At 49.1% G+C, this 27994-nt stretch overlaps 1 protein-coding gene across 1 annotated transcript in view; it reads right to left on the bottom strand.

Moving 5' to 3' along the window:
- The window catches only part of ARMC4 (armadillo repeat containing 4), an 890525-nt gene that overhangs the window by 606659 nt on the left and 255872 nt on the right, over positions 1–27994 (bottom strand). Inside the window, exon 8 of the mRNA XM_029588639.1 lies at positions 26602–26810. Coding sequence (XP_029444499.1) covers positions 26602–26810 — 209 coding nt within the window. The remainder of the gene's footprint in view (positions 1–26601; positions 26811–27994) is intronic.

Here is a 27994-nt window from a genome sequence, read left to right as displayed (position 1 = left end):
ACAACATGTCATCCAAGTTTTACAACGCCTAAGAGAAAACAGACTGTATGCCAAGAATGAAAAATGCATTTTTGAAAAAGAATCTTTACCCTTCCTGGGATACATTATCTCTAAACAGGGGTTTCAAATGGATCCCACCAAGCTGAAATGCATCAAGGAATGGCCTTGGTCTAATGGACTACGCGCGCTTCAGCGCTTTCTTGGTTTTGCGAATTACTATCGCAGCTTTATTCAAAACATTTCCAAATTAGCAGCACCTCTCACTGCGCTGACTCGTAAGGGAGCTAATATTAAGGCTTGGCCCATTGAGGCTGAAGAAATCTTCCAGGCACTTAAGAACTCTTTTCTACAACAACCATGCGTTCGACACCCTGATCCCAGACTTCCCTTTACTGTGGAAGTGGATGCATCGGCTGAGGGAGTTGGAGCCGTCCTAAATCAGACCAATACCTCTGGAACTTCCCATCCGTGTTCGTACTTTTCCAAGAAATTCTCTTCAGCAGAACGCAATTACTCCATTGGGGATAAGGAGCTTCTCGCCATTAAGTTGGCACTGGAAGAGTGGCGGCAGTGGTTGGAGTAAGCGCAACACCGCATAACCATCTTCACTGATCATAAAAACTTGACATACCTTCAACAAGCTCAAAGTCTGAACCCTTGTCAGGCCCGTTGGGCTCTCTTTTTCACTCGTTTTGATTTTGAATTACTCTACTGACCAGCCAACAAGAACATTAAGGCTGTCGCTTTACCTCGATCATTCTCCACGGAGGATACTGAGGAACCTGTACAGCATATCATTGACCCGGCCCGCATCATTCTGTCTGCTACTTTCACGGTGCCACCGGGAAAGACGGTGGTGCCTAAAAGACTTCGTAATAAAGTTTTGGCTTGGGGCCACGATTCCCAGTTAGTGGGACACCCCGGATGAATACGTACGCAAACACTCCTTCAACAATACTAATGGTGGCCCGAGATGCGCAAGGATATACGAGCCTATGCAGACTCATGCCCAGTCTGCGCGCAACATAAAGTCCTCCTGGGGAAAAATTGGGGTGTGCTACAACCATTACCCATTCCCACTAGACCATGGACACACATCTCCACAGACTTTTTAGTGGAACTTCCACCATCTGAAGGCAACACTGTAATATGGGTAGTGGTAGATCGCTTTTCCAAAATGCCTCATTTCATCACACTCCCCTCCCTCCCGTCTGTTCCACAACTGGCTCAATTATTCATGCTTCATATTTTTCGCCTTCACGGACTGCCTCAACACATCACCTCTGACCGGGGTCCTCAGTTCACGGCTCGATATTGGCTCAACCTCTGCAAGAAATTCCAGATTTCTCTAGACTTTACCACGGCATTCCACCCTCAGGCTAATAGTCAGGCGGAACGCACAAATCGCACGTTGAAACAGTTTCTACGCCTTTACGTCAACTCATGATAAGATGATTGGGCGTCTCTTCTCTCCTGGGCTGAGTTCTCTCACAATTCTCATGCTGGTACCTCTACAGGGGTATCCCCTTTTCAGATTGTTCTTGGTCGTCAGCCCAGGCCACCCTTGCCAGTACCAATGCCTGTTCCGTCACCGGCAGCTCAGCTAACAGCTGCTCAGCTGAAACAGCTTTGGATCCATACTCAACAGATGCTACAGAAAGCAGCTCACTAAGCTAAGAAATTTGCAGATCTACACCGACGACGGGCTCCCCAATTCCATCCCGGGGAGAAGGTGTGGCCCGGCACCCGGCACATCCGATTGAGAGTTCCTTCTATGACCCTTCCAGGTCCTGCGACAATTAGGTCCTGTGACCTACCAACTTCGACTACCTGCCACATTGAGAATTCACAACTCTTTCCATGTGTCTCTTCTGAAGCAATTGGTCCTCAAGTGGCCTAACCGGAAACCGCCCGCGGCTGTGCACCATCGAGCAGTGGACGAAACTATATATCAAGTATGTGACGTTCTGGAAGTCTGGAGACGGGGCACCACTTGGAAGTACCTCCTAGCTTGGGAGGAATTTGGACCTGAGGAGAATTCTTGGGAGCCAGCGAAGAATATATTGGACAAATCTCTGCTCAAAGACTTTCATTCCAAACACCCTGGTAAACCCAAACCTTCTAGGGGGAGGCCTAAAGGAGGAGGTACTATTAGCTCCGCCGGCCACGGCAAGCTGCGACTGGAGCCGGGTGTAATGGCTGCCGGCCGTGGCAGACCGCGACTGAGGCCGGGCCGGCAGGTGTCGGGAAAATAGTTACCCGGGGCTTCGGACGGCGTTCGGGGTTACGGCGGGGCGGGCAGCCCTTCTGCTTTCCTCCTACGGCTGCTGCCGCGTTGGCTTGGTTGGCTGGCTCCTTGGGGTTCGGCTCCGCCCCCACTACTTCCCCTAGGGCCGCGCGCACGGCTGAAGATTGTTTTTAAAGGAGCCATGACAGGAAGTTGTCATGGCTCCTCCCCTGGCTTCTTGTACTTAAGGCAAGGTGTGAGCATTCAGACCTTGCCTTGGTATTGAGGTTGCTGCCTGAGTTTGCTCCGGTGTTCTCGGTTCCTGATTTTTCATCCCGCTCTGCTTCCCTGCTCCGTGGATTGATTCTTGGCTTCTGACTTCTGGACTGGTGGACGTGTCCTCTCCTGGCTTGATCCTGGTACGGCGTTCGACCCTTCTTCTGGCTAGATCCTGGTACAGCTTTGGACCAGGATCTAGCCTGGTCCAAAGCCGTACCAGGCTTTGGACCAGGCTAGATCCTGGACTGGATTCCAACCTCGTCTGTGTACTGAACCCCCGGACCGGCTTTGGACTCTTCTAAGACTCCGTCCTCAGACTGCCACGACCTGCTGGAGGCGCCAGCCGTCTGGAACCTACGACCTGCAGGAGGTGCCTACATCCAGATCTTTCGTCAGTCTTCAGAGGATTCTCCTAAGTCCCATCGGCCGGATCCCTACAGGCTCCTCCTGGGGGGCTTACGTGCTTCTAGGGTGAAGTCTTCAATCAACTTCCTCCTGTCCAGCGGCCTCGCCTTTTGACGGTAGCTGACTACCTCGAAACAGGGGTCCACTTTTCATAACTCTGTCTAAGCTACAAAACTTTTATTGGTGGCCCACCATGAAGAAAGACACATTCTCCTACGTTGCTTCCTGTGCAAATTGTGCCAGACAAAACACGCCACCCAGTCATCCTTGGGGTCTACTCCAACCCTTGCCAGTACCAGACGAACCATGAACACACATTGCCACAGACTTCATGGTAGACTTACCACTTTCAGGAGGAAACAACATGATTTGGGTAACTGTTGATCGGTTCTCAAAGATGGCTCACTTTGTGGCTCTCCCTGGTTTACCCACCGCCATGGAGCTCGCCAAGCTCTTCATCACGCACATCTTCCGCCTGCAAGGCATGCCTAAGCACACAGTCTCTGATCGAGGAGCCCAATTCACAGCTATGTTTTGGAAGGCATTATGCAAGAAGTTTGCATAATGCCTTCCAAACCTCAGCATACCATCCACAATCTAACGGGCAAACAGAGAGAATGAACAGGACACTCAAGTAGTTCATTCATGCCTACGTGAACACTCGCCAGAATGATTGGAGTGAACTGTTGCCCTGGGCTGAATTCGCCATCAATTCTCATCCAGCAACATCCACTGGATCAACACCTTTCGAAGTGGTTTACGGATGACTACCACTGCCACTGCCACTTCCATTATCAGTGTCGTCCCCGGTAGCTCAATCTACTGCCAAAATATTCAACAACTTTGGATTCAGACAAAAGAGATGCTTCTTAAAACAGGACTTAGAGCTAAAAAAGGATAGGATGCTCACCACTGCAAAGCTCCAGATTTCCAGCCTGGTCACAAAGCTAATGTAACCCCAATATTTAAAAAGGGCTCCAGGGGGGATCCGGGAAACTACGGACCAGGTAGCCTGACTTCAGTGCCAGGAAAATTAGTAGAAAGTGTTCTAACCATCAAAATCACAGAACATATAGAAAGACATGGTTTAATGGAACAAAGTCAGCATGGCTTCACCCAAGGCAAGTCTTGCCTCACAAATCTGCTTCACTTTTTTTGAAGGAGTTAATAAACATGTGGATAAAGGTGAACTGGTAGATGCAGTGTTCTTGGATTTTTAGAAGGCATTTGACAAAGTTCCTCATGAGAAGCTTCTAGGAAAAGTAAAAATTCATGGGATAGGTGGCGATGTCCTTTCGTGGATTGCAAACTGGCTAAAAGACAGAAAACAGAGAGTAGGATTAAATGGACAGTTTTCTCAGTGGAAGGGAGTGGGCAGTGGAGTGCCACAAGGATCTGTATTGGGACCCTTACTTTTCAATATATTTATAAATGATCTGGAAAGAAATACGATGAGTGAGATAATCAAATTTGCAGATTATACAAAATTGTTCAAAGAAGTTAAATCACAAGCAGATTGTGATAAATTGCAGGAAGACCTTGTGAGACTGGAAAATTGGGCATCAAAATGGCAGATGAAATTTAATGTGGACAAGTGCAAGGTGATGCATATAGGGAAAAATAACCCATGCTATAGTTACACAATGTTAGGTTCCATATTAGGTGCTACAACCCAAGAAAGAGATCTAGGCATCATAGTGGATAACACATTGAAGTCATCGGTTCAGTGTGCTGCGGCAGTCAAAAAAGCAAACAGAATGTTGGGAATTATTGGAAAGGGAATGGTGAATAAAACGGAAAATGTCATAATGCCTCTGTATCGGTCCATGGTGAGACCACACCTTGAATATTGTTGGGATCTCGAGGAGTCTGGAGACTTGGAATGTGGACTTGGAATGTGGACACGAGGAGATGAAGATTTGGAACGAGGAGATGAAAACTTGGAACATAGATTTGGGAAGTACTTTTGGGACGTAGACTTGGGATGAGGAACGTGAGTCCCTCGGGTGTCCTACACAGCACATGGGGCTGGTTGCGAACCACACTGAAGAGTCGGAAGAAGAACAAGACACAGGCGGGAATAAGCAAAACCCTCAGGCGCCCTACACAGCACTTGGGGCTGGTCGCAGACCACACTGTCCCCTATGTGCCCTACACAGCCAAGGTCTGGTTGCAGACCACAAGGGGAGCGGGGCGCAGGTTAGTTGAAACCCTCTGATCCTCCAGAGTCGGAACTTGGGAACAGATAAAACCTTGGACCTAAGAAACTCAGAGTAAAAGCAGGGAATCTCCGGAGGCTCGGGTCCCACCGGACCTGGAGCATTAGGAGCGGGACAACATCAGGAGGGGACACGGAACATAACAGGACGAGGACTCCCAGACATCTTGGAACTAGGAACATTTTGGAACTAGGAACATCTTGGAACTGAACATCTTGGAACAGACTGTAGAACTTGGGACATGGAACATCTTGGAACATTGAACAACTTGAATCATAGGACATCTTGGAACAGGGACATCTAGGGACATCTTGGAACATGGGATATCTTGGTACATCTTGGAACATGGGACATCTTGGAACATGGAACCGGATCTAGACTCACGGACATCTGGACTTTGAATAGCATCAGGATCTGGACTCAGGGACACCCGAACTTGGAATAGCGTCAAGATCTGGACTCACGGACATCTGGACTTGGAACAGCGTCAAGATCTGGACTCACGGACATCCGGATTTGGAACCAAGATCGGAATCTGGACTCACGGACATCCGGACTTGGAACAGCATCAAGATCTGGACTCACGGACATCCAGACTTGGAATAACGTCAAGATCTGGACTCAAGGACATCCGGACTTGGAACAGCGTCAAGATCTTGACTCATGGACATCCAGACTTGGAACCAGTATTGGAATCTGGACTCACGGACTTGGATCCAGGATCAGAATCTGGACTCACGGACATCCGGACTGGGAACAGACATTGGGATCCGGATTCAGGAACAGACATCAGCATCCGAACTCAGGAACAGACATCAGGATGAAGAGACGTCTTCAGGAGCATCTGGATAGGCATCTGAGATGAGAAGAACTCCACGAGCATCTGAACAGATGCGAAGACAAGGGTGGAATGAAGCAAGGCCCTCTTATAGGGCTAAGCGGGCAACTCCCTGGGAGGAACAGCCTGGAGGACCACGCCTGGCTGGCCCTATAAGAATGGGGGAAAGCCGCGGGCCTGCCCCTTAGGAGGAGCAGTCAGAGGAAGTCTGCAGGACCCTGGACAGCGGCCCTGCAGACGCCGAAGCAGGAAGGAATTGGCCATGTCAGCAGCATCTCAGCCGTGTAGGAGGAGGGCCCAGAGACAGGCGACGTCGGCGGAGTCCATGCCGCTGAGGAGCAGGCCTCCAGGCCTGCCAAAGAAGGCGAGGTTGGCGGCTCCAGGCCACCAAGAATGGAGGAGTCAGCGGCGGCCTCCAAGTCAAGGGAGAGCAGGTGCGGGCAGCGGCCCGGGCCACAACGCCAGGCCTCGTTGGTGGCCTCCCAAGGTCGCGAAGAGCAGCATCAGCGGTGGCACCTGCCGCGGAGGTAAGGCCCTGTCCACATGAAGTGCGGGCAGGGGTGCGACAGTACCCCCCCCCCCCCCCAAAGGCCCTCTCCTCAACTTCTTCTCACTTGCTGGAGAGCTGAAACGACAGGAAAAGACAACTTGCCATTAACATATCAAATGTACAACTTCAGAGGAAAGATAACCCAGATGGAATGGGAGACACAGAAGTGTTAGTAAAAGACCAGTTCAGTTCTAATGGACCCTAGTGGTAGATGGGTCAATTTGCTGAAACTTCTTCTGGATGAAATGTTAAGGTACTAAATCAGATATTCTTCGGAATCCAGAATCAGGGTGAGATACCAGGAACGGATGGAAGCATCTTGGGATGCGTAGCACAGAAGGATCATAGATAGCCCACGGACGTAAGGCTCCCTCTAGGAGTAGGTTCTTGATGGAGTAGCACTGATGGAAGAGAACCAGATCTGGGGTGCAGGCGCCTCCTGCTGGTCATTAGACCCAGGACCTGGTGTGCTGGAAGGAACTCAAGGTTCAGTTCTTGACTGGAGAACGTTGGATCAAATAGTGATCGGAGAAGAAACTGGGTGCAGGCACCTCCTGCACGTCGTTGGAACCCAGGGTTAATACTACTTCTCTACAGAAGAGTAGGGAAGGTCTCTGATTCATGTAGACACCTTCCATTGGCTGGACGAACCTCAGGACTTGTTCTGGCTGACAGGAACAGAATGCAGGAGCCTCCTGATGATCAAAGGAAACTGTGGAACTGACTAAGGAAGAATTGGATAGCAGGCACCTCCTGCAGGTCGTAGGAGGCTCTGGGGCATGAGCTGGCTAGTTGATGGTCAGATTTCAGGCGCCTCCTGCAGATCAATGGGAGATCCGACCCCTACTGCCAATCCAGAAGAACATGGAAATTGTCTCTAGTGGGATGGAACCCGGACGAACTGAAGAAGGCAAGCGAGCAAAACATTTTTTGTAGAAAAGGGAGTATTGAAAATAAGAGAGTTCATAGAAAGTCCAGGAACTAGGGACAAGAAACAGGAACTTGGAAACATCCAGGGAATTTCAAAAAATTTCTAGGCCAGACTTCAAATAATCAAGACAAATGTCCAACATTGAGCCCAGCACACCACACCGAGCTCTGGTCTTCACATCCTGTTGCGAGCGCAGCCTTCAGGGGCCGATAGAGTGGGCTCAACGCGCGTCACTTAGCTCATAGGTGAGCCCTTGGGCCATAGGACGGCTCAGGTAGAGACATGATTTGTACCCATGGTGAGGTGTGTGTGCAGGATGGGCGGCACAGGAGCAGAGCTGGATGGAGCTTGGAACACAGGGCTACAACGTAGGTCTCTGGCTAGGACTAGGAACTTGGAACATAGGAAAGTTCAAGGAAAGCTAGAGCCCTAAGAGTCAGAGAAGAACTTGGGGAGTATGACGTGGAGCTTGGGACTCTCGAGGAGTACGTTGTGGAGCTTGGGACTCTCGAGGAGTCTGGAGACTTGGAACATGGACTTGGAACGTGGACACGAGGAAATGAAGACTTGGAACTTAGACATGAAGAGATGAAGACTTGGAACCTGGACACGAGGAGATGAAGACTTGGAACGTAGACTTGGAACGTGGAAACGAGGAGATGAAGACTTGGAATGTAGACTTGGGATGAAGACTTGGGACGTAGACTTGGGATGAGGAAGGTGAGTCATTGAGGCGCCCTACATAGCACATGGAGCTGGTCGTGGACCACACTGTAGACTTGGAAGAAGAATAAGACACAGGCAGGGATGAGCAAGACCCTCAGGCGCCCTACACAGCACGTGGGGCTGCTTACGGACCACACTGTCCCCTACGTGCCATACACAGCCAAGGGGAGCAGGGCGAGCTCAGGAAGTCTCATAGCGCAGGCTAGTGGAAACCCCTTGGATCCTCCAGAGTCAGAACTTGGGAACAGATAAAATCTTGCAGCTAGGAAACTTGGAGTAAAAGCAGGGAATCTCTGGAGGCATGGGTCCCACTGGACCTGGGGCATTAGGACCGGGACAACATCAGATCAGAAGCGGATACGGAACATCACAGGATGAGGACTCACAGACATCTTGGAACTAGGAACATCTTGGAACTGAATATCTTGGAACAGACTGTAGGACATGGGACATGGAACATCTTGGAACATGGAACAACTTGAATCATGGGCATCTTGGAACAGGGACATCTAGGATCATCTTGGAACATGGGACATCTTGGGACAGGGACATCTTGGAACCAGGATCGGAATATGGACTCACAGACATCCGGACTTGGAACAGTTTCAGGATCTGGACTCACAGACATCCGGACTTGGAACAGCATCAAGTTCTGGACTCACGGACATCTGGACTTGGAATAGCGCCAAGATCTGGACTCATGGACATCCGGACTTGGAACAGACAATGGGATCTGGACTCAAGAACAGACATCAGGATCCAGACTCAGGAACAGATATCAGGATGCGGACTCAGGAAAAGACATCAGGATGAAGAGACGTCTTCAGGAGCATCTGGATGGGCATCTGAGATGAGAAGAACTCCATGAGCATCTGAGCAGACACGAAGACAAGGGAGGAATGAAGCAAGGCCCTCTTATAGGGCTAAGAGGGCAACTCCCTGGAAGGAGCTGCCTGGAAGACCATGCCTGCCTGGCCCCATAAGAATGGAGGGGGGGGGAGTCGTGGGTCTGCCCCTTAGGAGGAGCAGTCAGAGGAAGTCTGCAGGACCTTGGACAGCGGACCTGTAAACACCGAAGCAGGAAGGAGTCCAGCATCTCAGCCGTGTAGGAGGAGGGCCCAGAGACAGGCGACATCGGCAGTGTCCATGCCGCTGAGGAGCAGGTCTCGAGGCCTGCCGAAGAAGGCGAGGGTGGCGGCTCCAGGCCGTGAAGAACAGAGGAGTGAGTGGCGGCCTCCAAGCTGCGGGACAGCAGCGTCAGCAACTGCACCGGCCGCGGAGGTAAGGCCCTGTCCACGTGGAGCGCGGGCAGGAGTGCAACAGAGAAGAGACAGCTAAGGGGAGATATGATAGAGGTGTTTAAAATCATGAGAGGTCTAGAACGGGTTAATGTGAATCAGTTATTTACTCTTTCGGATAATAGAAAGACTAGGGGGCACTCCATGAAGTTAGCATAAGGCACATTTAAAACTAATTGGAGAAAGTTCTTTTTCACTCAACGCACAATTAAACTCTGGAATTTGTTGCCAGAGGATGTGGTTAGTGCAGTTAGTGTAGCTGTGTTTAAAAAAGGATTGGATAAGTTCTTGGAGAAGTCCATTACCTGCTATTAATTAAGTTGACTTAGAAAATAGCCACTGCTATTACTAGCAACAATAGCATGTATTAGACTTAGTTTTTGGGTACTTGTCAGGTTTTTATGGCCTGGATTGGCCACTATTGGAAACAGAATGCTGGGCTTGACGGACCCTTGGTCTGACCCAGTATGGCATGTTCTTATGTTCCATTGTACTTCAGAAGTGGAGGTAGATGAAGTGTGGGAGTAGCACGAGTGCCGGAGCAGAAGCCAGGGTAGACCAGGTACCCATATCCTGGAGATACCTGGACAATGTATTCAATTGGTCCTGCTGCTGTTGAAACTGGTGAGCTAGCCCAGTGATGGCGAAGACGTGGGATAAGTCTGTCAAACTCATGGCCTCAGTAAACTGTAATAGGTGGCATGGAAGTGAGCCCTTGGTGCTATGGCATAGTTGGTGCTGCCTACACCGGCATTGGCAAATGCATCCTGTAGCAGGACAGGCTGAAGCTTCACCGATACCAAGCACCTCCCACAAAGGTTGAGCCCTTGGTTTCTTGTGGCTGGCAAAGCTTAGGTGGGTCCCTAGAGTGGTCAAGTGAGAAAGAATCTGAGGGCATGCCAGGGTCAGAACTGGCAGCAGACTGGAGAAGCTTGGAACACGCCAAGGTCAGGGCAGGTGATAGGTAAGAGTGGTCAGGTCCAAGTGGCAGGCAGGCATGGTCGATACTATGGCCATGGTCGATACTAAGGCCAGGGAAGGACAAAGACACACAGAAGACACTGGATGAGAATGGGACAGGAAAATGTGGTTTCACAAGACGAACTAGGCAAGGCAGGGCTGGACGAGGCAGGCTGGGCAAGGCGAGTCTGGATGAGGCAGGCTGGGCAAGGCAAGTCTGGAGGAGGCAGGGCCAAACAGGAACACAGGAAAGAGCAGTAGCAACAGGAACAAGCAGGAACAGAGGAATAAACTGGAACACAGGAACAAGCTGGAATGCAGGAGCAACACACACTGCAGAGCAGGAGACCCGATTGCTAAGTTAAAAATCCAGGGCAACAGTGAGGTTTAAATGGCTCGGAGGGATGGACAACAACAGGAGGCACCACATCTCTGTTCCAGCTGTGGAGCCAATAAAGCTTGAGCCGGCACAGCATGGTCAGAGGCTGGTGGAATAATGGAGTTTTTGCCATGTTATGCATCAGGCAGCATAGGCACTAGAAGCTGGCAGCAATCATGCCGTGAAGACTCGCTGGTGGTACCTGGGTGAGTGAGGCGGCTCACAGGAAGACCCTGAGAGCTGCCGAAACTAACAATCCTTGCCTGAAGCTCTTGAAGTGGCTTGTGCACTGGGATTACAACAGAATCTGAAGGCGGCTGCAGGACATGTAGGAACACAAAGACAACTACTTGTGGGTCCTTTTCTTTCCAGACACTGATTTTAAATGTTTTTGCTAGCTTGTCAAGAAACTTAGAGTAGCAGAGCTCCGGTAAATGGGAAGTATGTTGAGGTGGGTCTGGAAGGGAGCCAGATGAAATACCCATAGAATTCTCCTGAGCTCCAATGAGAGAACACGTAGCCATGACCCCGATTTTGATGAAGGCAACTGAGGAGGGGGGACAATTCCAGCAGAAAACCTTACTGGACCAACATCCCTTCAACTTCTGATCCATGAAAGGACATACTAAGATGAGGCAAATCTATCACTGCTTGGTAAACGCTGAAGTTCGGGGTCAGCAACTCAAGCAATGAGGCATGCACTGGTGTCGAGCTAGGAGTGATTCCTCTATTTGGAAAAAATGTCTTCCATCTTGGACAAGAGAGGTTCCAATCTCCTTTTCCAATTTTCAGGTGTTAAGGACGCAAAGACATTGTTAATAACTCTGTTACTTGTTCCATGGGCTGGTCCAAGGTTAGGTACCCTCTGAACCAGAGTTGAAGGAGATACATCTTCTTCAGAAACCTAAGTATGTTCCTCCTCAATCAGTGGTAACATTACTGATGCACTTAGCTCCAGAGACAAAGCAGCCACTGGCTTCAAAACATTTCATGTCGGCATCTCTCTACCCCTCTCCACAGGTGGCTCCCAAGGTTTCTTCTTTGCCAGAATATCCACTGAGAAAGTCATAATGAAAACGTTTTCCAGCTCGATAAGAAAGAAAAAGACAGAAAAAGAGAAGGTACATGTCCATGTGATATCTTGGGCAAAACAAGACTGAGGGTCTCACAGGGTCTCACAAGCTCAGTAGAGCTTACTGAGCTCTGAGAGATGGGTCCATTCAGCACCATCAGATGTTGTCACCCACACATCATGGCTAATTCAGCCCTTCTTTTCAATGGAGAATCCAAGAGGATGTGAGCTATGGGAGACAGGGCTACACTGGCTGCAGTGTGCAGCAAGACCTGGAAGGAAACACTGATTGTGCCAGAGAAAGCCTAGCAGCCAAGCTCTCAGAAATAGGCTGCAGCTGCTGCTCATACTGGGGAGAGTAGTAGCAGTAAGTGAATAACAAAGCAACAGCAAACGTCCCTCCATCCCATCACAGTGGTGCTCCCCACCACCACAGCTCACTAGCTCACTCAAAGCAATGGCAGGAACCCACATTGCCCAGCGTAAAGGATGTTCACATGTGTTTTGGATTCTCTGGAAATTTTTAATTGCATTCATCATTCTTCATATTGAGCACTGAATGAGAAATTACTACTTACCTGATAATTTCCTTTTCTTTAGGACAGACAGATGAATCCAGAACCAGTGGGTTATCCACCTCTACCAGCAGATAGAGATGGAGCAAACTGACATCACAGTATATATACCCCTGCAGTGACATCAGCCTGCCAGTATTCTCTTCAAAAGCAACTGTGGACAGACTAGCAAAAAACTTGATTAAAAACAGACAACCAATACTGTACTCAAATAACAAGTAACATTGAGCTCAGACATAGAATGCATTAACACTAGTCTGGGGACTGGTTTAACACTTACCAGTAATTCCTGGAAACTCTTAATCCTGCAGAAGGACCATAGCACAATCATTCAGCAACCAAGGGCGGGAAGCTGGATTCATCTGTCTATCCTAAAGAAAAGGAAATTATCAGGTAATTAGTAATTTCTCACTTCTTAGCATCCAGACAGATGAATCCAGAACCCAAGCTACTCCCAAACAGGGCAGGATGCTGCCAGCGGTCCAGTCAAAACTGCACATGCAAAGGCTGTGTCCTCCCAGGCTTGCACATCCAGACGACAATACATGGAAAAGGTGTGTAAGGACCATCACGTCGCAGCTCAGCAAATGTTGATGGGAGATAACAATCTAACCTCTGCCCAATACACTGCCTGAGCCTTAGTGGAATGAACCCATGGGCAACAGCTTTTCAGCTGCCATATATGCAATCGTGACCACCTCCTTAGTCCTAAAAGCCATTGTAGCCCATGAAACTAGTTCACCCTGTTTTCTTCCACCATTAAGGAGAAACAGGCAATCTGACTTTCGGAAAGATTTAGAAACTTCCAGATATCTCACGACATGTCTCTTGACATTCAAAGGATGCAAGAGGCAGTATTTCTCCACATCACTTTCCTTATCCAAAGATGGTAAGGAAATGGACTGATTCAAGTGAAAATCTGAAGGAGGAAGGAACAGTATGCAGCTGTATCACCCCTGTAGTTACCCGAAGGAACGGCTCCCGGCAAGACAAGGCCTATAGCTCGTAAATTCTTCAGAGTGGAGGAGTAGCCTAGTGGTTAGAGCAGGGGCTATGATATGTGGGAGACCACGGTTCAAGTCCCACTGTCACTCCTTGTGACCTTGGGCAACTCACTTTACCCTGCATTGCCTTAGATATAAACTTAGATTGTAAACCCTCTGGGAATAGGGAAATACCCACAGTACTAAAATGTAAATAAATCGCCACCCGAAACACTGTTTCAAGATCAGTAACCACAAAGAAATGCTATGCAGCAGTTGAAACCTAGGGCTTACCAAATAATTTGACACCAGGTTAAGACTCTACAAAGGAACTGGTAACCATAGGGAGGCCAAAGATGTTTCACTCCCCTCAAGAAATGGGCCACATCAGGCTATGATGATGATGATAAGGATTCACCTGGCCCCTGAAAATAGGCAAGAGCTGCTACCTATACCTTCAAGGAATAAAGGGCCACCCCATCCTGCAAAAATTCCAAAATGAGTGGGCTCCTAACTGAATGAGGAAGCACGCCTTGATCTTTGCATCAAGCCTTAAACACTTACCAAACCTGCACATAGGCTAAGGAAGAGGAGAACATTTGTGCTTGTAGCAAGGTGGCAATCACTGCAGTAGAATATCCACACTTCAACAACAAGCCCTCTCAAGGGCCATACCGTAAGATAAAACCAAGTTGGACCTTCATGAAGGACAGGTTCCTGCATAGTGGAAGATGAAGGGGTGTTTCCACCAGGAGTCTTTACAGATCTGCATATCATGGTTTCCTGGGCCAATCTGGTGCCATCAGAAGCACTGTCCCACTGTGGCCTTTGATCCTTCAAACCATTCTTCCCAATAAAGGGGGGGGGGGGGGAGAAAGGCATACAGCAGCTTGCCTTCCAGCCAGGCTTTCACGAGAGCATCGATCTCCAAGGACTTCATATCTCTCCTGCGACTGAAGAATCAAGGAAGTTTTGCATTGCAGGAAGTCATCAGCAGGTCTAAAAATGGAAGGCCCCAGTGATTCACTATTAGCTGGTACGCCTCATCTGACATTACCTATTCTCCTGGGTCCAGACTCTCCTTGCCGAGAAAGTCTGTTCTTAGTCCTGCAGAAGGACCATAGCACATTGGCTTTTCCTGCAATGTGTGAGACTGAGATCTCCTGAAGATGCATTTCTGCCCATTTCATAATTTGGTCCATTTCTTGCAATACTTGCTGGCTCTTGGTTCCTCCCTTCCGATCGATGTAAGTCATCATTGTTGCATTGGCCGACATTATTTGGACTGCTTGCCCTTGCAGCCTGCAGCTGAACAGTAAGCACACCAACCAAACTGCCCGGGCTTCCAGCCAATTGATGTTCCAGAGAGACTCCTCTGTATTTCAGCACCCTTGCGCTGTTAGCTCCTAACAGTGAGCTCCCCAACCTTGGAGGCCAGCATGTCATTAGTACCAACCAGTCTCTTGACATCAGGGAGACTACCTCAAATGATCAGCTTGCAACCACCACTGGTGAGAGCAGGCTTCCATCAGCAGGTGGAGCTGAATCAAATAGTCCAGAGACTATGGGTTCCATTGAGACAGCAGGGATCGCTGAAGTGGACGCGTATGCACCCTTGCCCATGATACTACTTCCAAGGTAGTCACCATCAACCTCGTGCACGTGCAGAAAAAACTACACTGTCGGGCATATAGAGTTCACCAAGAGACTCACCTGCGCCATCAACTTTTGAATACGAGCTCCCGGATCAAAAACTTTGCCCTTCTTTATGTCAAACCGCACACCTAGATACTCCGACTGAGATGGCTGAAGACTGCTTTTGGCTAGGTTCACCACCTAACTGAGCCTCTGCAACAAGAAGATCACATTCCGAGTCACCAGACAGCTCTCTTCCAGAGACTTGGGCTGAATCAACCAGTTGTCTAAATACGGGAGTACAAGGATCCCATTCTTTCCCAGTTCTGCCGCCACTACTACCATAACCTTGGAAAAGGTTCTGGGAGCGATGGCTAAACCGAAAGACAGCTCCCGAAACTGATAATGGCACTCCAGCACTGCAAAATGCAGAAGCATTGGTGCTCCAATCAGATAGGAATACGGAAGTATGCCTCAAACAGATCCAAGGAGGTCAGAAATTCCTCCGACTGTATGGCCATTATCACTGAGCGCAATGTTTCTATGCAAAAGTGAGTCACCCACAAATGATGGTTGAATCCTTTGAAATCCAGGATGGGCGAAAGGAGTCCTCCTTCTTGGGCACAATGAAATAAATGGAATAACGACCCATATTTTCTTGAGACGTGGGTACTGGATCCACAGCCCTCAGACTGAGGAGCCTTGACAGCGTACTCTCGACTGTCTGCTTCTTTTGTGGGGAATGGCAGGGAGACATCATGAACACGTCTCGAGGAATACTGTGAAACTCCAGCACATATCCTTCTCAGATTACCTCCAGGACCCACAGATCCGATGTAATCTCGACCCACCTCTGATAAAAGAGAGAGAGGCCTCCCTCTATCTCCTGTTCCCAGTGTGGGTCGGCAAACCTTCATTGAGATGCTTGGGAGGATCCAATACCCGAGCTCGCTCCTCACTTGGGCTGTCTGGGACGAAAGAACTGAGACATGCCAAAAGGCTGAGTTCTCTGAAAGGTCGCCCCTCTGTAGGGATGAAAACGCGTGGAACCCCTGAGACGACCCCTCATACCAAAGGAGTACAGTGACTCCTTCATATCCTCCAGAAATCAAGGAACCAGGGATTCGCCCCACTTTCTGGCTAGCTTCTCCAACTCACTCCCAAACAAGAGCGAACCTTTAAAAGGCAATTTCATAAGATTAGCTTTGAAGGTCACATAGGCTGCCCAATTTTTCAGCCATAACTGACGCCTGGCCACTATTACCGAAGCCACTCCTCTGGCTGAGGTGCAGACCAAATCTCAGCTAGCATCTGCTAAAAAGGCAGTGGCGGGTTCCATAACTGCCCTGGAATTCACACCAGTCATCAACCTCCTGAGAGAGAAGCAAAGAAGAGCAGGCCACCAGGGAACAACAGGAAACTATCTGCAATGTCATTGCCTCTGCTTCAAATGCTTGCTTAAAGATGGCTTCAATCCTTTTATCATCATGAACATCCTTCAAGGCCAATCCTCCTTCCACGGGGATAGTCGTCCATTTACAGCAGGCACATACAAGCACATCCACTTTCAGAAAACATAGACACTCTCTTACCACTGGATCCAGGTAGCACAGTCCTTCCAAGGTCTGACCCCCTTTAAAATCTGCCTCCAGGGCATCCCATTCAAGATCAATCAGTTCTTGAATGGCCTCCATAACCGGGAAAAAAACAAGAGGCTTTACGCCAAGAAACCAATGGTGAGATTACTTACCTGTTAATCTCGTTTTCCTTAGTGTAGGCAGATGGACTCATTACAAATGGGTATAGTGTGCTCATGCTAGCAGTTGGAGACGGATCTGACGTCAGCACGTGGTACATATACCCCTGCAGGAAGTGCAGGCGCTCAGTAATCTTCCTTGCAAAAGCTTTATGGATATATGTGTGACTGACCGATTGATTTAACTGAACATGATTAACCTGACCGATTGATAGTAGCTGGAGACTGCCAGTGTTCTCAACCAGAAGGCGTCGACACCCGGCAGGGTGGATGCCCTATGTAAGAAAATATGGCTTACCTCAAAATGGTGAATCCCCATATATATTGGCAGCCGGGCGGGATGATGAGTCCATCTGCCTACACTAAGGAAAATGAGATTAACAGGTAAGTAATCTCACCATTTCCTAGCGTGTAGCAGATGGACTCATTACAAATGGGATGTACAAAAACTTACTCCCGGACTGGGCGGGAGGTTGCCCGAGGTACGTTTAGGATTGCCCTTGCAAATGCTGTGTCTTCCCTGGCCTGGACGTCCAGAAGGTAGAATCTGGAGAAGGTATGGATGGAGGACCATGTTGCCACTTTACATATTTCTGCCGGCGACAGCATCCTACTTTCTGCCCAGGAAGCCGCTTGTGCCCTGGTAGAGTGAGCCTTGACCTGTAGAGGTGGTGGTTTTCCCACTCCTACGTAGGCCGCCTTGATAACGTTTTTGATCCAGCGAGGAATAGTCGCCCGTGAGGCCGCTTCTCCTTGCCTCTTCCCCCTGTGAAGGACGAACAGGTCTTTCGTACTATTTCCAACATTTCAAGGTATCTGGACAGCAGCCTGCCGATATCGAGATGACGCAGTATTCGACCTGCTTCTGATTTCTTCAAGCCTTCCATGGTTGGCAAGGATATGGTTTGGTTGAGGTGGAAGTGTGAGACTACTTTGGGTAAGAAGGAAGGAACCGTGCGAAGATGAATAGCCCCTGGGGTGATCCTGAGAAACGGATCGCGGCAGGACAGTGCTTGTAGCTCCGAGATGCGGCGAGCTGAGCATACGGCCAGCAAGAATACCATCTTCAATGTTAACAACCGGAGGGACAGTCCTCGGAGAGGTCTGAAGGTGGGTCCCGCCAGGAAGTCCAAAACTAGGTTGAGGTTCCACAAAGGCACTGGCCATTTCAGTGGCGGGCGAATGTGTTTGACTCCTTTCAGGAAACGGGAAATGTCTGGGTGTGTGGAAATGCTGTTGCCGTCACACCTGGGGCCGTAGCAGGATAGCGCTGCCACCTGAACCTTGATTGAATTGAGGGACAGACCCTTCTGAAGCCCATCTTGCAGGAAATCCAAAATGATGGGGATGTTAGCGGCATGTGGGTTGGTGCCACGAGTTTCGCACCAGGCTTCAAACACTCTCCAGATCCGTATTTATGTTAGTGATGTGGAGAAGTTGCGTGCTCGGAGGAGTGTATCTATTACCGCCCCCGAGTATCCCCTTTTCCCTCAGTCGAGCCCTCTCAATGGCCAGACCGTAAGAGAGAATTGAGCTGGATTCTCATGGAGAATGGGACCTTTCCTCAGCAGGTCCCTGTGAGGGGGCAGGGGTAGGGGATCCACTGCCAGTAGTCTTCTCATGTCTGCGTACCAGGGTCTTCTTGGCCAGTCCGGGGCCACCAGAAGAACTAGGCCTCTGTGCCGCTGAATCCTGTGTATAATGGCGCCCAACAGGAGCCATGGGGGGAAGGCATATAGCAGGATCCTCTGAGGCCATGGTTGCAACAGGGCGTCGATCCCGTGGGATAGAGGTTCTCATCTGCGACTGAAGTAATTGGGTACTTGAGCGTTGTACCTGTCCGCTAGTAGGTCCATGCCTGGAGTCCCCCACTGACCCACAATCATCTGGAAGGCCGTGGGTGACAGTTGCCATTCCCCCAGGTTTAGGCTTTCTCTGCTGAGGAAGTCTGCCGTGGTGTTGTCCTTCCCGGCGATGTGGACGGCGGAGATGTCCTGGAGATTTGCTGCCGCCCAAACCATCAGGAGGGCTATTTCTATGGATACCTGTCAGCTTCTGGTTCCGCCCTGTCGGTTGATATATGCCACAGTGGTGGCGTTGTCCGACATCACTCTGACTGCCTTGTTTCGAAGTCTGTGCGCAAATCTCATGCAGGCTAACCTGACTGCCCATGCATCTAGTCGGTTGATATTCCACCCCGACTCTTCTTTGCTCCACCGCCCTTGGGCGGATAGCTCTTCGCAGTGTGCTCCCCAGCTGCTCAGGCTGGTATCTGTGGTGAGCAGGGTCCAGGTTGGGGAGGACATCTTCGACCCCCGGCTCATATGGCTGGGCTGCAGCCACCACCGTAACGGATTCCGTACTCTGGACGGTAGAGGTAGATGCACGGTGTAGTTCTGTAATCGTGGGCTCTACCGAGATAGGAGGGCGCGTTGTAACGGTCTCATATGGGCCCGTGCCCATGGCACTACTTCCAGAGTGGACGCCATTAGGCCGAGGACCTGTAGATAATCCCAAGCCGTGGGCCGGGTGGAGCTCAGCAGAGTCTGCAAATGATTCCGGAGTTTTGATCTCCTCTTGGAGGTCAGGCTGACTTTGTCTCCCTGGGTGTCGAATCGGACTCCTAGGTATTCCAGCGACTGTGAAGGCTGTAGGGAACTCTTGTTTATGTTGACTACCCATCCTAGGCTTTCCAGAAGAGATATAACTCTGTTGGTTGCCCGGTGGCTCTTCTCCGGAGACTTTGCCCTGATCAGCCAATCATCTAGGTAGGGATGGACAAGAATTCCTTCTCTCCTGAGCGACGCCGCTACTACTACTATTACCTTGGTAAAGGTCCGCGGCGCGGTAGCTAACCCGAAGGGTAACGCCCGAAACTGAAAGTGTTGTTGCAGGACTTTAAAGCGTAAGTAGCGCTGGTGATCCCGATGAATTGGGATATGCAGGTAGGCCTCTGACAGATCCAGGGATGTGAGATACTCCCCTGGCTGTATTGCGCTTTGGACTGACCGCAGAGTTTCCATGCGAAATCCTGGGACCCTTAAGTGTCGGTTGACTGACTTGAGGTCCAGGACAGGCCTGAAGGTGCCTCCCTTCTTGGGTACGATAAAATTAATGGAGTAATGCCCAGATTTCATCTCCCATGCAGGCACTAGGATTATGGCTTTTAGGGCCAGGAGCCTCCGCAAGGTAGCTTCCAGTGCCGCCCTCTTGAGGGGTGGACAAAGAGATTCCACAAACTTGTCCGGAGGAGTATGAAGGAAGTCCAGGTAGTATCCTTCTCGGATGATGGCGAGGACCCACTGGTCTGAAGTAATCTCGACCCATCTGCGGTAGAATAGGCTTAGCCTGCCCCCTATGGCTTCCTCCCCCAGATGGGTCGGCTGATTCTCATTGTGGGGTGAGGCCGGGACCCAAACCCGAGCCGGTTCCCCTCTTGTTGTGCCTGGTCCAAAAGGACTGGTTCCTGGCCTGAGAACGAGGTGCTTGGTAGCGAGTCCTGTAAGGGTTGAAGCGTTGAGAGCCTCTACCTCTGGATGGCCTAGGAAGAGGGCGCTGGTTCCTCCTTGACCTGTCTTCTGGTAGACAGGGTAATGGAGAGGCGCCCCACTTATTAGCCAGGTTCTCGAGGTCGCTGCCAAACAGGAGAGATCCCTTGAAAGGCATTCTTGTAAGACGTGCCTTGGAGGAGGAGTCGGCTGACCAATTCCGTAGCCAGAGCTGTCTCCTGGCTGCCACGGAGGATGACACCCCCTTGGCTGCCGTACGAACTAACGGAGGCAGCGTCAGTAAGGAACGAGAGAGCTGATTCCATTTCTTCACCCAGGGTGTTGTTCCTGGCTTGTGATAAACAGGCACGCGTCACCATAGTGCAGCAGGTCGCGATTCGCAGGGACATGGCTGCCACCTCATAGGCTTGCCTCAAAATGGCGTCTAGGCGTCAGTCATGCGCATCCTTGAGGGCCTTTCCTCCCTCCACTGGAATGGTGGTGCGTTTCACAATTGCGCAGACTATGGCGTCTACCTTGGGGCACGCCAGCAGCTCCTTAGTTGCCGGGTCCAGGGGGTACATGCTGGACAAGGCCCGACCCCCTTTGAATGAGGCCTCCGGCGCATTCCACTCCAGATCGATTAGCTGCTGTGCTGCTTGAAGGAGGGGAAAATGGTGAGCCGTTTGACGCAGGCCCTCTAGCAGGGGATTCATCCTAGGTTCCCCTGGAGTGCTTTGGCCCGGGATAGCCAGCTCCGACAGGCATTGCGAGACCAGGTCTGGGAGATCCTCCTTAAGGAAGAAGCGTCTCATGGTTCGATACGGCTCTATCCCAGAGGGAAGTTCACCCTGCTCGGGAAGCTCGCCTTCGTCCTCAGAGCAATCTGAATCCGCACAGGTGGGGCTTCCGGGTGGCGAGTGGCCGTGCCCAGGCCTAGAGGGTCCAGGGGCAGGGTCATCTGGTACGTGTGGGTCCGTTCGGGGAGTAGACTGCATTTGAACAAAAGCATGGATCCCCTTGAATAATTCCATCCAGGAGAGTGACGCAGAGTCTAGCCTCAGGGGCACCAGGTCGCTAGGGTTCGCTGGCTGCTCACCTCGGCCTGCTAGGTCCGGGGTGGTCCCTGAGGAACTGGCAATTAAGCTGGGCTGGGACCGAACCTGGCCTGGAACTCCCAGGGCCTCCTCACATTGGGCACATAGGGAGTCTGCTTCCTCGCTCTGTGTGGCTCTGAGGTGGCATGCTGAGCAGAGGCCTAGAGCTCTTAAACCTGATTCTGGAGGTGCCGGCTCCGTGGACGCCTGGGCTCTCCTACGCTCCATTGCGTCTATTATTTCGATGCGCCTTGAGAAATGCGCGAAAGCTGTGCGCCTATCTATGTGCGCCTATCAGCGGGCATTTATCAATGTGCGCCTATCAGCGTGCGCCTATCAATGCGCGCCTATCAACGGGCGTTTATCAATGTGTGCCTATCAGCGTGCGCCTATCAATGCGCGCCTATCAGCGGGCGCTTATCAACGCTATCTACGTGCGCCTATCACATGCGCCCAACAACGCGCGCCTCTCAACGTACGCCTAACAACACGCGCCTCTCAACGTGCGCCTATCAATCAATCCTATGTACCGTTTCATAGTCTTATTTTTTCACTTGCTATTCTAATGTATCAATAGGCTGAAATGTAAATATTGTGCTGTTCAATTTCTCCCCTTCCATCCCAAGTTTATTTTCCTTGTTTTTTGTAACTTTCCCTCTCCCTTTTTCTGATTCACTGTATTTAAAGTTCAAGGTTCTTATTGAAAATATTGTTTTTTATGTTACATTATGCTTTACACTCCTTGTTATTTGTAAACCGGGTTGATGTGATGCCTATCATGAAACTCGGTATAACAAAAACAATAAATAAATAATAAATAAATAAATAAATCCAATGTGCGCCCTAACAGAGCAGAGGGCGACGGCGAGCCGGCAGGCAAAATGGCGGGCTGCCACGTAGGCGGCCCCGCTAATCCTCGCTCTCCGGAGACCAGTAGGTAAAGATGCACGCCTTACCTGATCTTCAGCGCTTCCCGGCTGCGATCCAGGCGGTCTCTGGCTGCGGGGGGAGAGGGTGATTACCGTCACGGCCGCGCTCGAGGAAGTGCACCCGCTGCCTCTAGGCCGCGCCCGAACTCGTCTCGCTCGCGGGCCAAGTCCGCACCGGGACCGAGGCTGCCTCTAATCCGCGCCCGAGCCCTTCTCACTCAGGGGCTAGGTCCCTGCCGCGATTCGGCCACCGGACCGAGGCTCTTACCTCCGAGGGACCACAGAAATCACCTCGGGAAACTCAACTGGGGGAGGGACCTTAGGTTATCACTGCAGGAGTGCGGGGCTCGTCTTCAGGTAGGATTCTTCTATGAATTTAGTTGTAAGAATTTGGAAGAATGCTCAACGAGCGTTAGGTAGCTCCAAACTGCTTTGGAGACGGAAATTACTGAGCGCCTGCACTTCCTGCAGGGGTATATGTACCACGTGCTGACGTCAGATCCGTCTCCAACTGCTAGCACGAGCACACTATACCCATTTGTAATGAGTCCATCTGCTACACGCTAGGAAAAATGGGATTTTCTTTGGCTCAGACATGGAATCTGCCCCAGGCAATCCTAGCATCTTCAAAGTCTAGGAAATCATGGCCGGCAGTTCATCTCTATGAACATAGTCCTATACAGTTCCAGACCTGAAGGAATTTACCCATCTTCCAGAGAGTCAGGATCTGCCTCATCATAGTAACATATAGTAATGACAGCAGAAAAAAAAACATATGGTCCATCCAGTCTGCCCAGCAAGCTTCTTATGGTAGTAACTGCCGCCCAATGCAGGTTATCCCCATGCCTTATGTTCAGGGAAGTAATATTAAACATTGAAACAGGCAATATCAAACACACAACAAAATTACTGATAACAATATTTTTACAGAGTGAGCAGCCTTCCTGATAATTCATGCAATGCTGCTGCTTGAATGTGCTTTGCTTTTGGACGTGGCTGTAAAAGCAGTCCTGTGCTTTTTCCATAATGTCTGTCTATCAGTAACCTAGACCATAAAAAGTCAAGGCCCAGCATTGGTTGTTGTCTGAATCCAATTCCTCTTTTCTCCACCCCCCCCCCCCCTTTTCCTGACATCAAAGCGGAGATCGATGCTACAGTTATGTCAAAATCATGTATGCTAATTGGTTAAGGGTACTGTGAGGGAATATAATGGAAGCTCCCTCAAACTACCTTAAGGGACTGGCCACAGAGATCTAGCTGGGTCTTCATTAAGGATCACCCCCGCAAGGGATTCTGGGCCCAGGGAAGATCCCTTCATCCTAACATAAGTTGGCAGGGCGCAGAAGGGTCAGAGAGGCCCCAGGGAGCAGGCAGGAACCAGGAATATGCTGTTATGTTTGATACCCAGTATTTGTGAGATATCTGAACTTCAAGGTGAACTAATTTGTTTTGTTTTGCTTTGCACTGAGCTTTGTTTTCACTGTAAATAACTACACTTAAGGAACAGCCACAGTCTGCCTCATGTTTCCTCTGGCTAGTTCTAAGCCACTACTGTTCGAGTTACAACATATGGTATCAGAAGTGGGATATCTTACCTAAGTGGGAAGCACAGATAAGAGCCCTCAGCCGCAGAAGGAAAAAAAAAAAAAGACCTTGCAGATTCTTTTTCTTTTCCTGGAGCCTCCCAGTTCCACCCACCGAGCTTTTGCAAAACATACCAAGGGGTTTATCCCCGCCTATATAGTCAGGGATCAAGTAATGAGTAAGGGTCAGACAAGCCAGCAGGTTTTTTTTTCCCCACTCTCCTATCCCCAGAGAGGCGCATAGTTGGAGGCAGCTCGATAAGCAGGGAAAATGGAGCAAGCGACCCAGGGTCTTCCTACAGGGCAGCAACAATTACAAAATGCCCTGAAACCAAACTAATCAACAGCAGGCATTATGAGAGCAGGTGGAGAAGCAGCAAATGGTGCTAACATAGATAGCGCAAGCTGTGCAAATGGCTGTAACCAGTCAGTGTCATCCAGATGCCTGTCAGGTACACCTGCAGCCCGAGGTGTAGTTTGGCACTTAAACACCGTATCAGAAGAGGGGGAGGCCACTGCCTGAGAATTGAACTGACAGGCTTGGATGGCTCGGAGGACTGCACCTGAAGGAAGGATTGCAGTCCTTGAAAAAACTCTAACCAAGAAAAGGCAGAAAGATCCATGCTAAGTCCAGGAGGCACTTGTGTGGTGCCTACTAAGCTGCTGTCCCCCTGCTGAGGAATGAGTCAAGGGAGTTCCAAGGTCAGGCATCCCTCCTAACATATCCTTACAGGCTGGGAAGACCCAGGCTTAGTAAAATCAGATGAAGATAATTCTTCTTGAGCCTCTAAGCAGCACTGGCATAAGTTAGGTGGTACTCCAGGCTGAGATGCCCTAATATGACAGGCAGCACAAAGAGAAAGATGCTTAGGTTTCTTAGCCACCGGCGCCATTAATCTTTCAGTACGCTTAACAGCCTAAGCCCCACTGAATCAAAATTTTTGCGCATAAATTTTATGTGCACAAAATTTAAGCATCCCAAGTTTGTATGCCAAAAAGCTAAATGCACTATCACTGCTCCAAACCTTTGCGCACATCCAATATGCGTGAGAGTATGCACACCAGCTACTCACACAATTCAGATGCACAGCAGGACGCACTTGCGCGCACTGACGATCCTGTAGAAGGCAGTCAACCACGCAGAAAAAAAGCACACGAAACACTGCTATGGCTTACCATGTGGCACACAAAAAAGAAGCCTAATAGTGGCGCCTAGCCCAACTGGGCCGCTCAACCTGCCAGGCTGCCCAGTTCCCCTAACCCCCTTGGGATCAGGAACACACATTGGTATGGCGTGCTGAGCACAAAGAAGTCCTAAATTAACCCCTCCACTCTGTCTCAGACTGTTTCTTATTTAAAAAAAAAAATTTTTAAAACACGTACCTGAGCTCAGTCTTCCTGGACGAGTACAGAGACGGTCTCTGGATATGGGGGGAGAGGGCATATACTGTCACCGCCACGCTCGACTTCCTGCACCCGCTGCCTTTCAGCTGCTTAAACAGCTAAGTCCACGTTGATAACCAGGTACCAGACCAAGGCACTCATCTGAGGAACCATGGAAATCACCTCTGGAATTCTCAACTGGGGGAGGGACCATTAGGTATCATCGCAGGAGAGCGGGGCAATCCAAATCTCCAATTAATTCTCCTCTGAATCTGAAGCAATCCCCAGTAGAGAAATGCACGTCCATATGGTGGAGATGGAGAATACTGGCAGGCTGATGTCATTACAAGGGTATATATACTATGATGTCAGTTTGCTCTGTCTCCATCTGCTGTAGAGGTGCATAACCCACTGGTTCTGAATTCATCTGTCTGGACACTAAGAGGTTTATTCATTTTCCCCTGAAGAAGCACTGATGTGAGTAACATGTTGGGAGCAATAGTTTTTTTGTGAGTTCTTATGTGTGTGATTGGGAGTCTGTATAGTTATGAATGGTATGTATGATGTGATTTTATGATTTTGGGGTATCTTGATGGGTATTAGTACTCTGACTGGTGACTACACTTTTGGAAATGTGTATTTAAAATTTTGTATATTATAAAATAAAATATTTTGGGGAATTATTTTCTATATATATATCATTTCTATTTTATGTTTTTGTTGTGTGATATATATATAGTTTGTATTGCCTTATTTTTTGAAAGTGTTCCTTTTATAGATTGGACATATTTTTCATCTGTCTGGGCCTTTTCTTGCCCATCTGCCCTCCATGTCTTCCACTTTTTTTTTTTCTGATAACTGTTTCTGTTTTCCTCTGCCTGCATTTCTTTAGTTTTTATTGCTAATTTCTTTGCTTTTAGCATTTCTGCTATTTCTTTAAAGTTCTGTATTAGTCTCTTTTTACTTTTACTTTTGTTAACAAGCTTTACAGAGACTTGCATTACCTTATCAATGTTCCCCTTGATTGCTGACTAAATTGCTTCCATATCCTTTAAACTCTAAGGGCCTCCTGAACATTATTGTTCATCCTCCTGAAGTCAATGATCACAGTCTTTGATTCAGTTCAGGATAGAGTCTAATACAGAGCTCTGATCTGAACTATACCAAGATCAGTGTCCTGGACTGGAATGGTTATCCACTAGAAATATCTTTGATTATTTTATGAAGCAAAAATAAATAATAGAGTGTCATAACAATATAAAGATCTATTATCCAAATGATTACATACGTATAAGAACTGCCAAGTCCAAGGTCCTTCCAATTCAAAGATGGTTCTAATTTATGCTTGAAAATAGGTTGGCTTTTTGCAAGTGGATGTTTCGTCTTCTCATCTGCATCCTTTTCAATTTTCTCATGAGGTTTCTGGGTTTGACTAGGTTCTTTGGCATCAACTGTATCAACTTGCACAGATGTGGGTTCTTCAACATCTTGAAAATTCTGAGAAAAATATGGAGAATTTACATCAAAAGTGTTGCCACAAAAACAAGTTCAACAAATGAAATGCTTAGTTAAACTCTTTTAATTGTTTATTTAGTATTTTTATATACCAACATTCAATCTCAATCGAGATATCACACCGGTTTACATTTAGGTACTGTAGATATTTCCCTATCCCCAAAGGGCTTACAATCTAAGTTTTGTACCTGAGGCAATGGAGGGTAAAGTGACTTGCCCAAGGTCACAAGGAGTGACAGCAGGACTTGAACCCTGGTCTCCTGGTTCATAGTCCACTGCTCTAACCACTAGGCTATTCCATTACAATAACATCAATACAATTTTAATTATTTCACCCTTCACTACACCTCCTCTCTCATTCATTATAGGCATTAACTCTTACTAACAAACAATAAACAAATCAGTACTACCTCAAATCATAATAGTGTAATGACAATATCTCTACTTATAAAGCCTAAATCCTTTACCCAATATATTTAAGAATGATAGCGTTAGCTCTAAGAGTTTGAAACTAGACTTCTGGCTTTCAGAGGAAGTAAATAGGAATAAAATTCCGATGTATTTAAAAAAGGGCACTATTCTTTGAATTGACTGAAAACTCAGCCATTTGCTTCACTATTACTGTTGCGTCAGAGGTGGACCCTTGGGCAGAGGTGGGATTGAAGCAACCCGTAGGTAGGGCCCTACGGGCCCCCACCATCGGCAGGTGGAGTAGGCTGAAGTTAGAGGCCGCTGGAGCTTCACCGATACCAGTCCTCATTCCCCTCGGGTTGAGCCTTTGGGTGCCAGGACTGGCAGGACTTAGGTGGGCCTCGAGGTTAATTCGTAAAGAGAAGTGGTTCAGCCCAGAGACAGCAGCCGGTATATGGTGTAGTCCTACCCTGGACTGGATTCGATACAAGAACTCAGGCGTCAAAAGAACGAAGGGTAACTGGAGGCACTCATGCAAAGAAAGGCCAGAGCCTTGTAAGTCCACATCCAGAGGATAGGCGAGAGGAGGCGTCACTGACTGGCTAGGATCAGAGCCGGTGGCAAACAGAGGTCGTGGCAAGCAATGTAGAACTCTGGACACAGAGAGGTCTGTAGCGTAGTCAACCAAGGCAATAGTCAGGGCACGAAGAAGGCAGGCATCGTCAAGCAAGGCAATGATCAGGGCACGGAGAAAG

This window comes from Rhinatrema bivittatum, chromosome 2 (genome assembly GCF_901001135.1).
Source record: "Rhinatrema bivittatum chromosome 2, aRhiBiv1.1, whole genome shotgun sequence".
NCBI lineage: Eukaryota > Metazoa > Chordata > Amphibia > Gymnophiona > Rhinatrematidae > Rhinatrema > Rhinatrema bivittatum.
The sequence above is the reverse complement of the archived record's forward strand: the minus strand, read 5'-3'. Positions and strand labels throughout refer to the sequence as shown.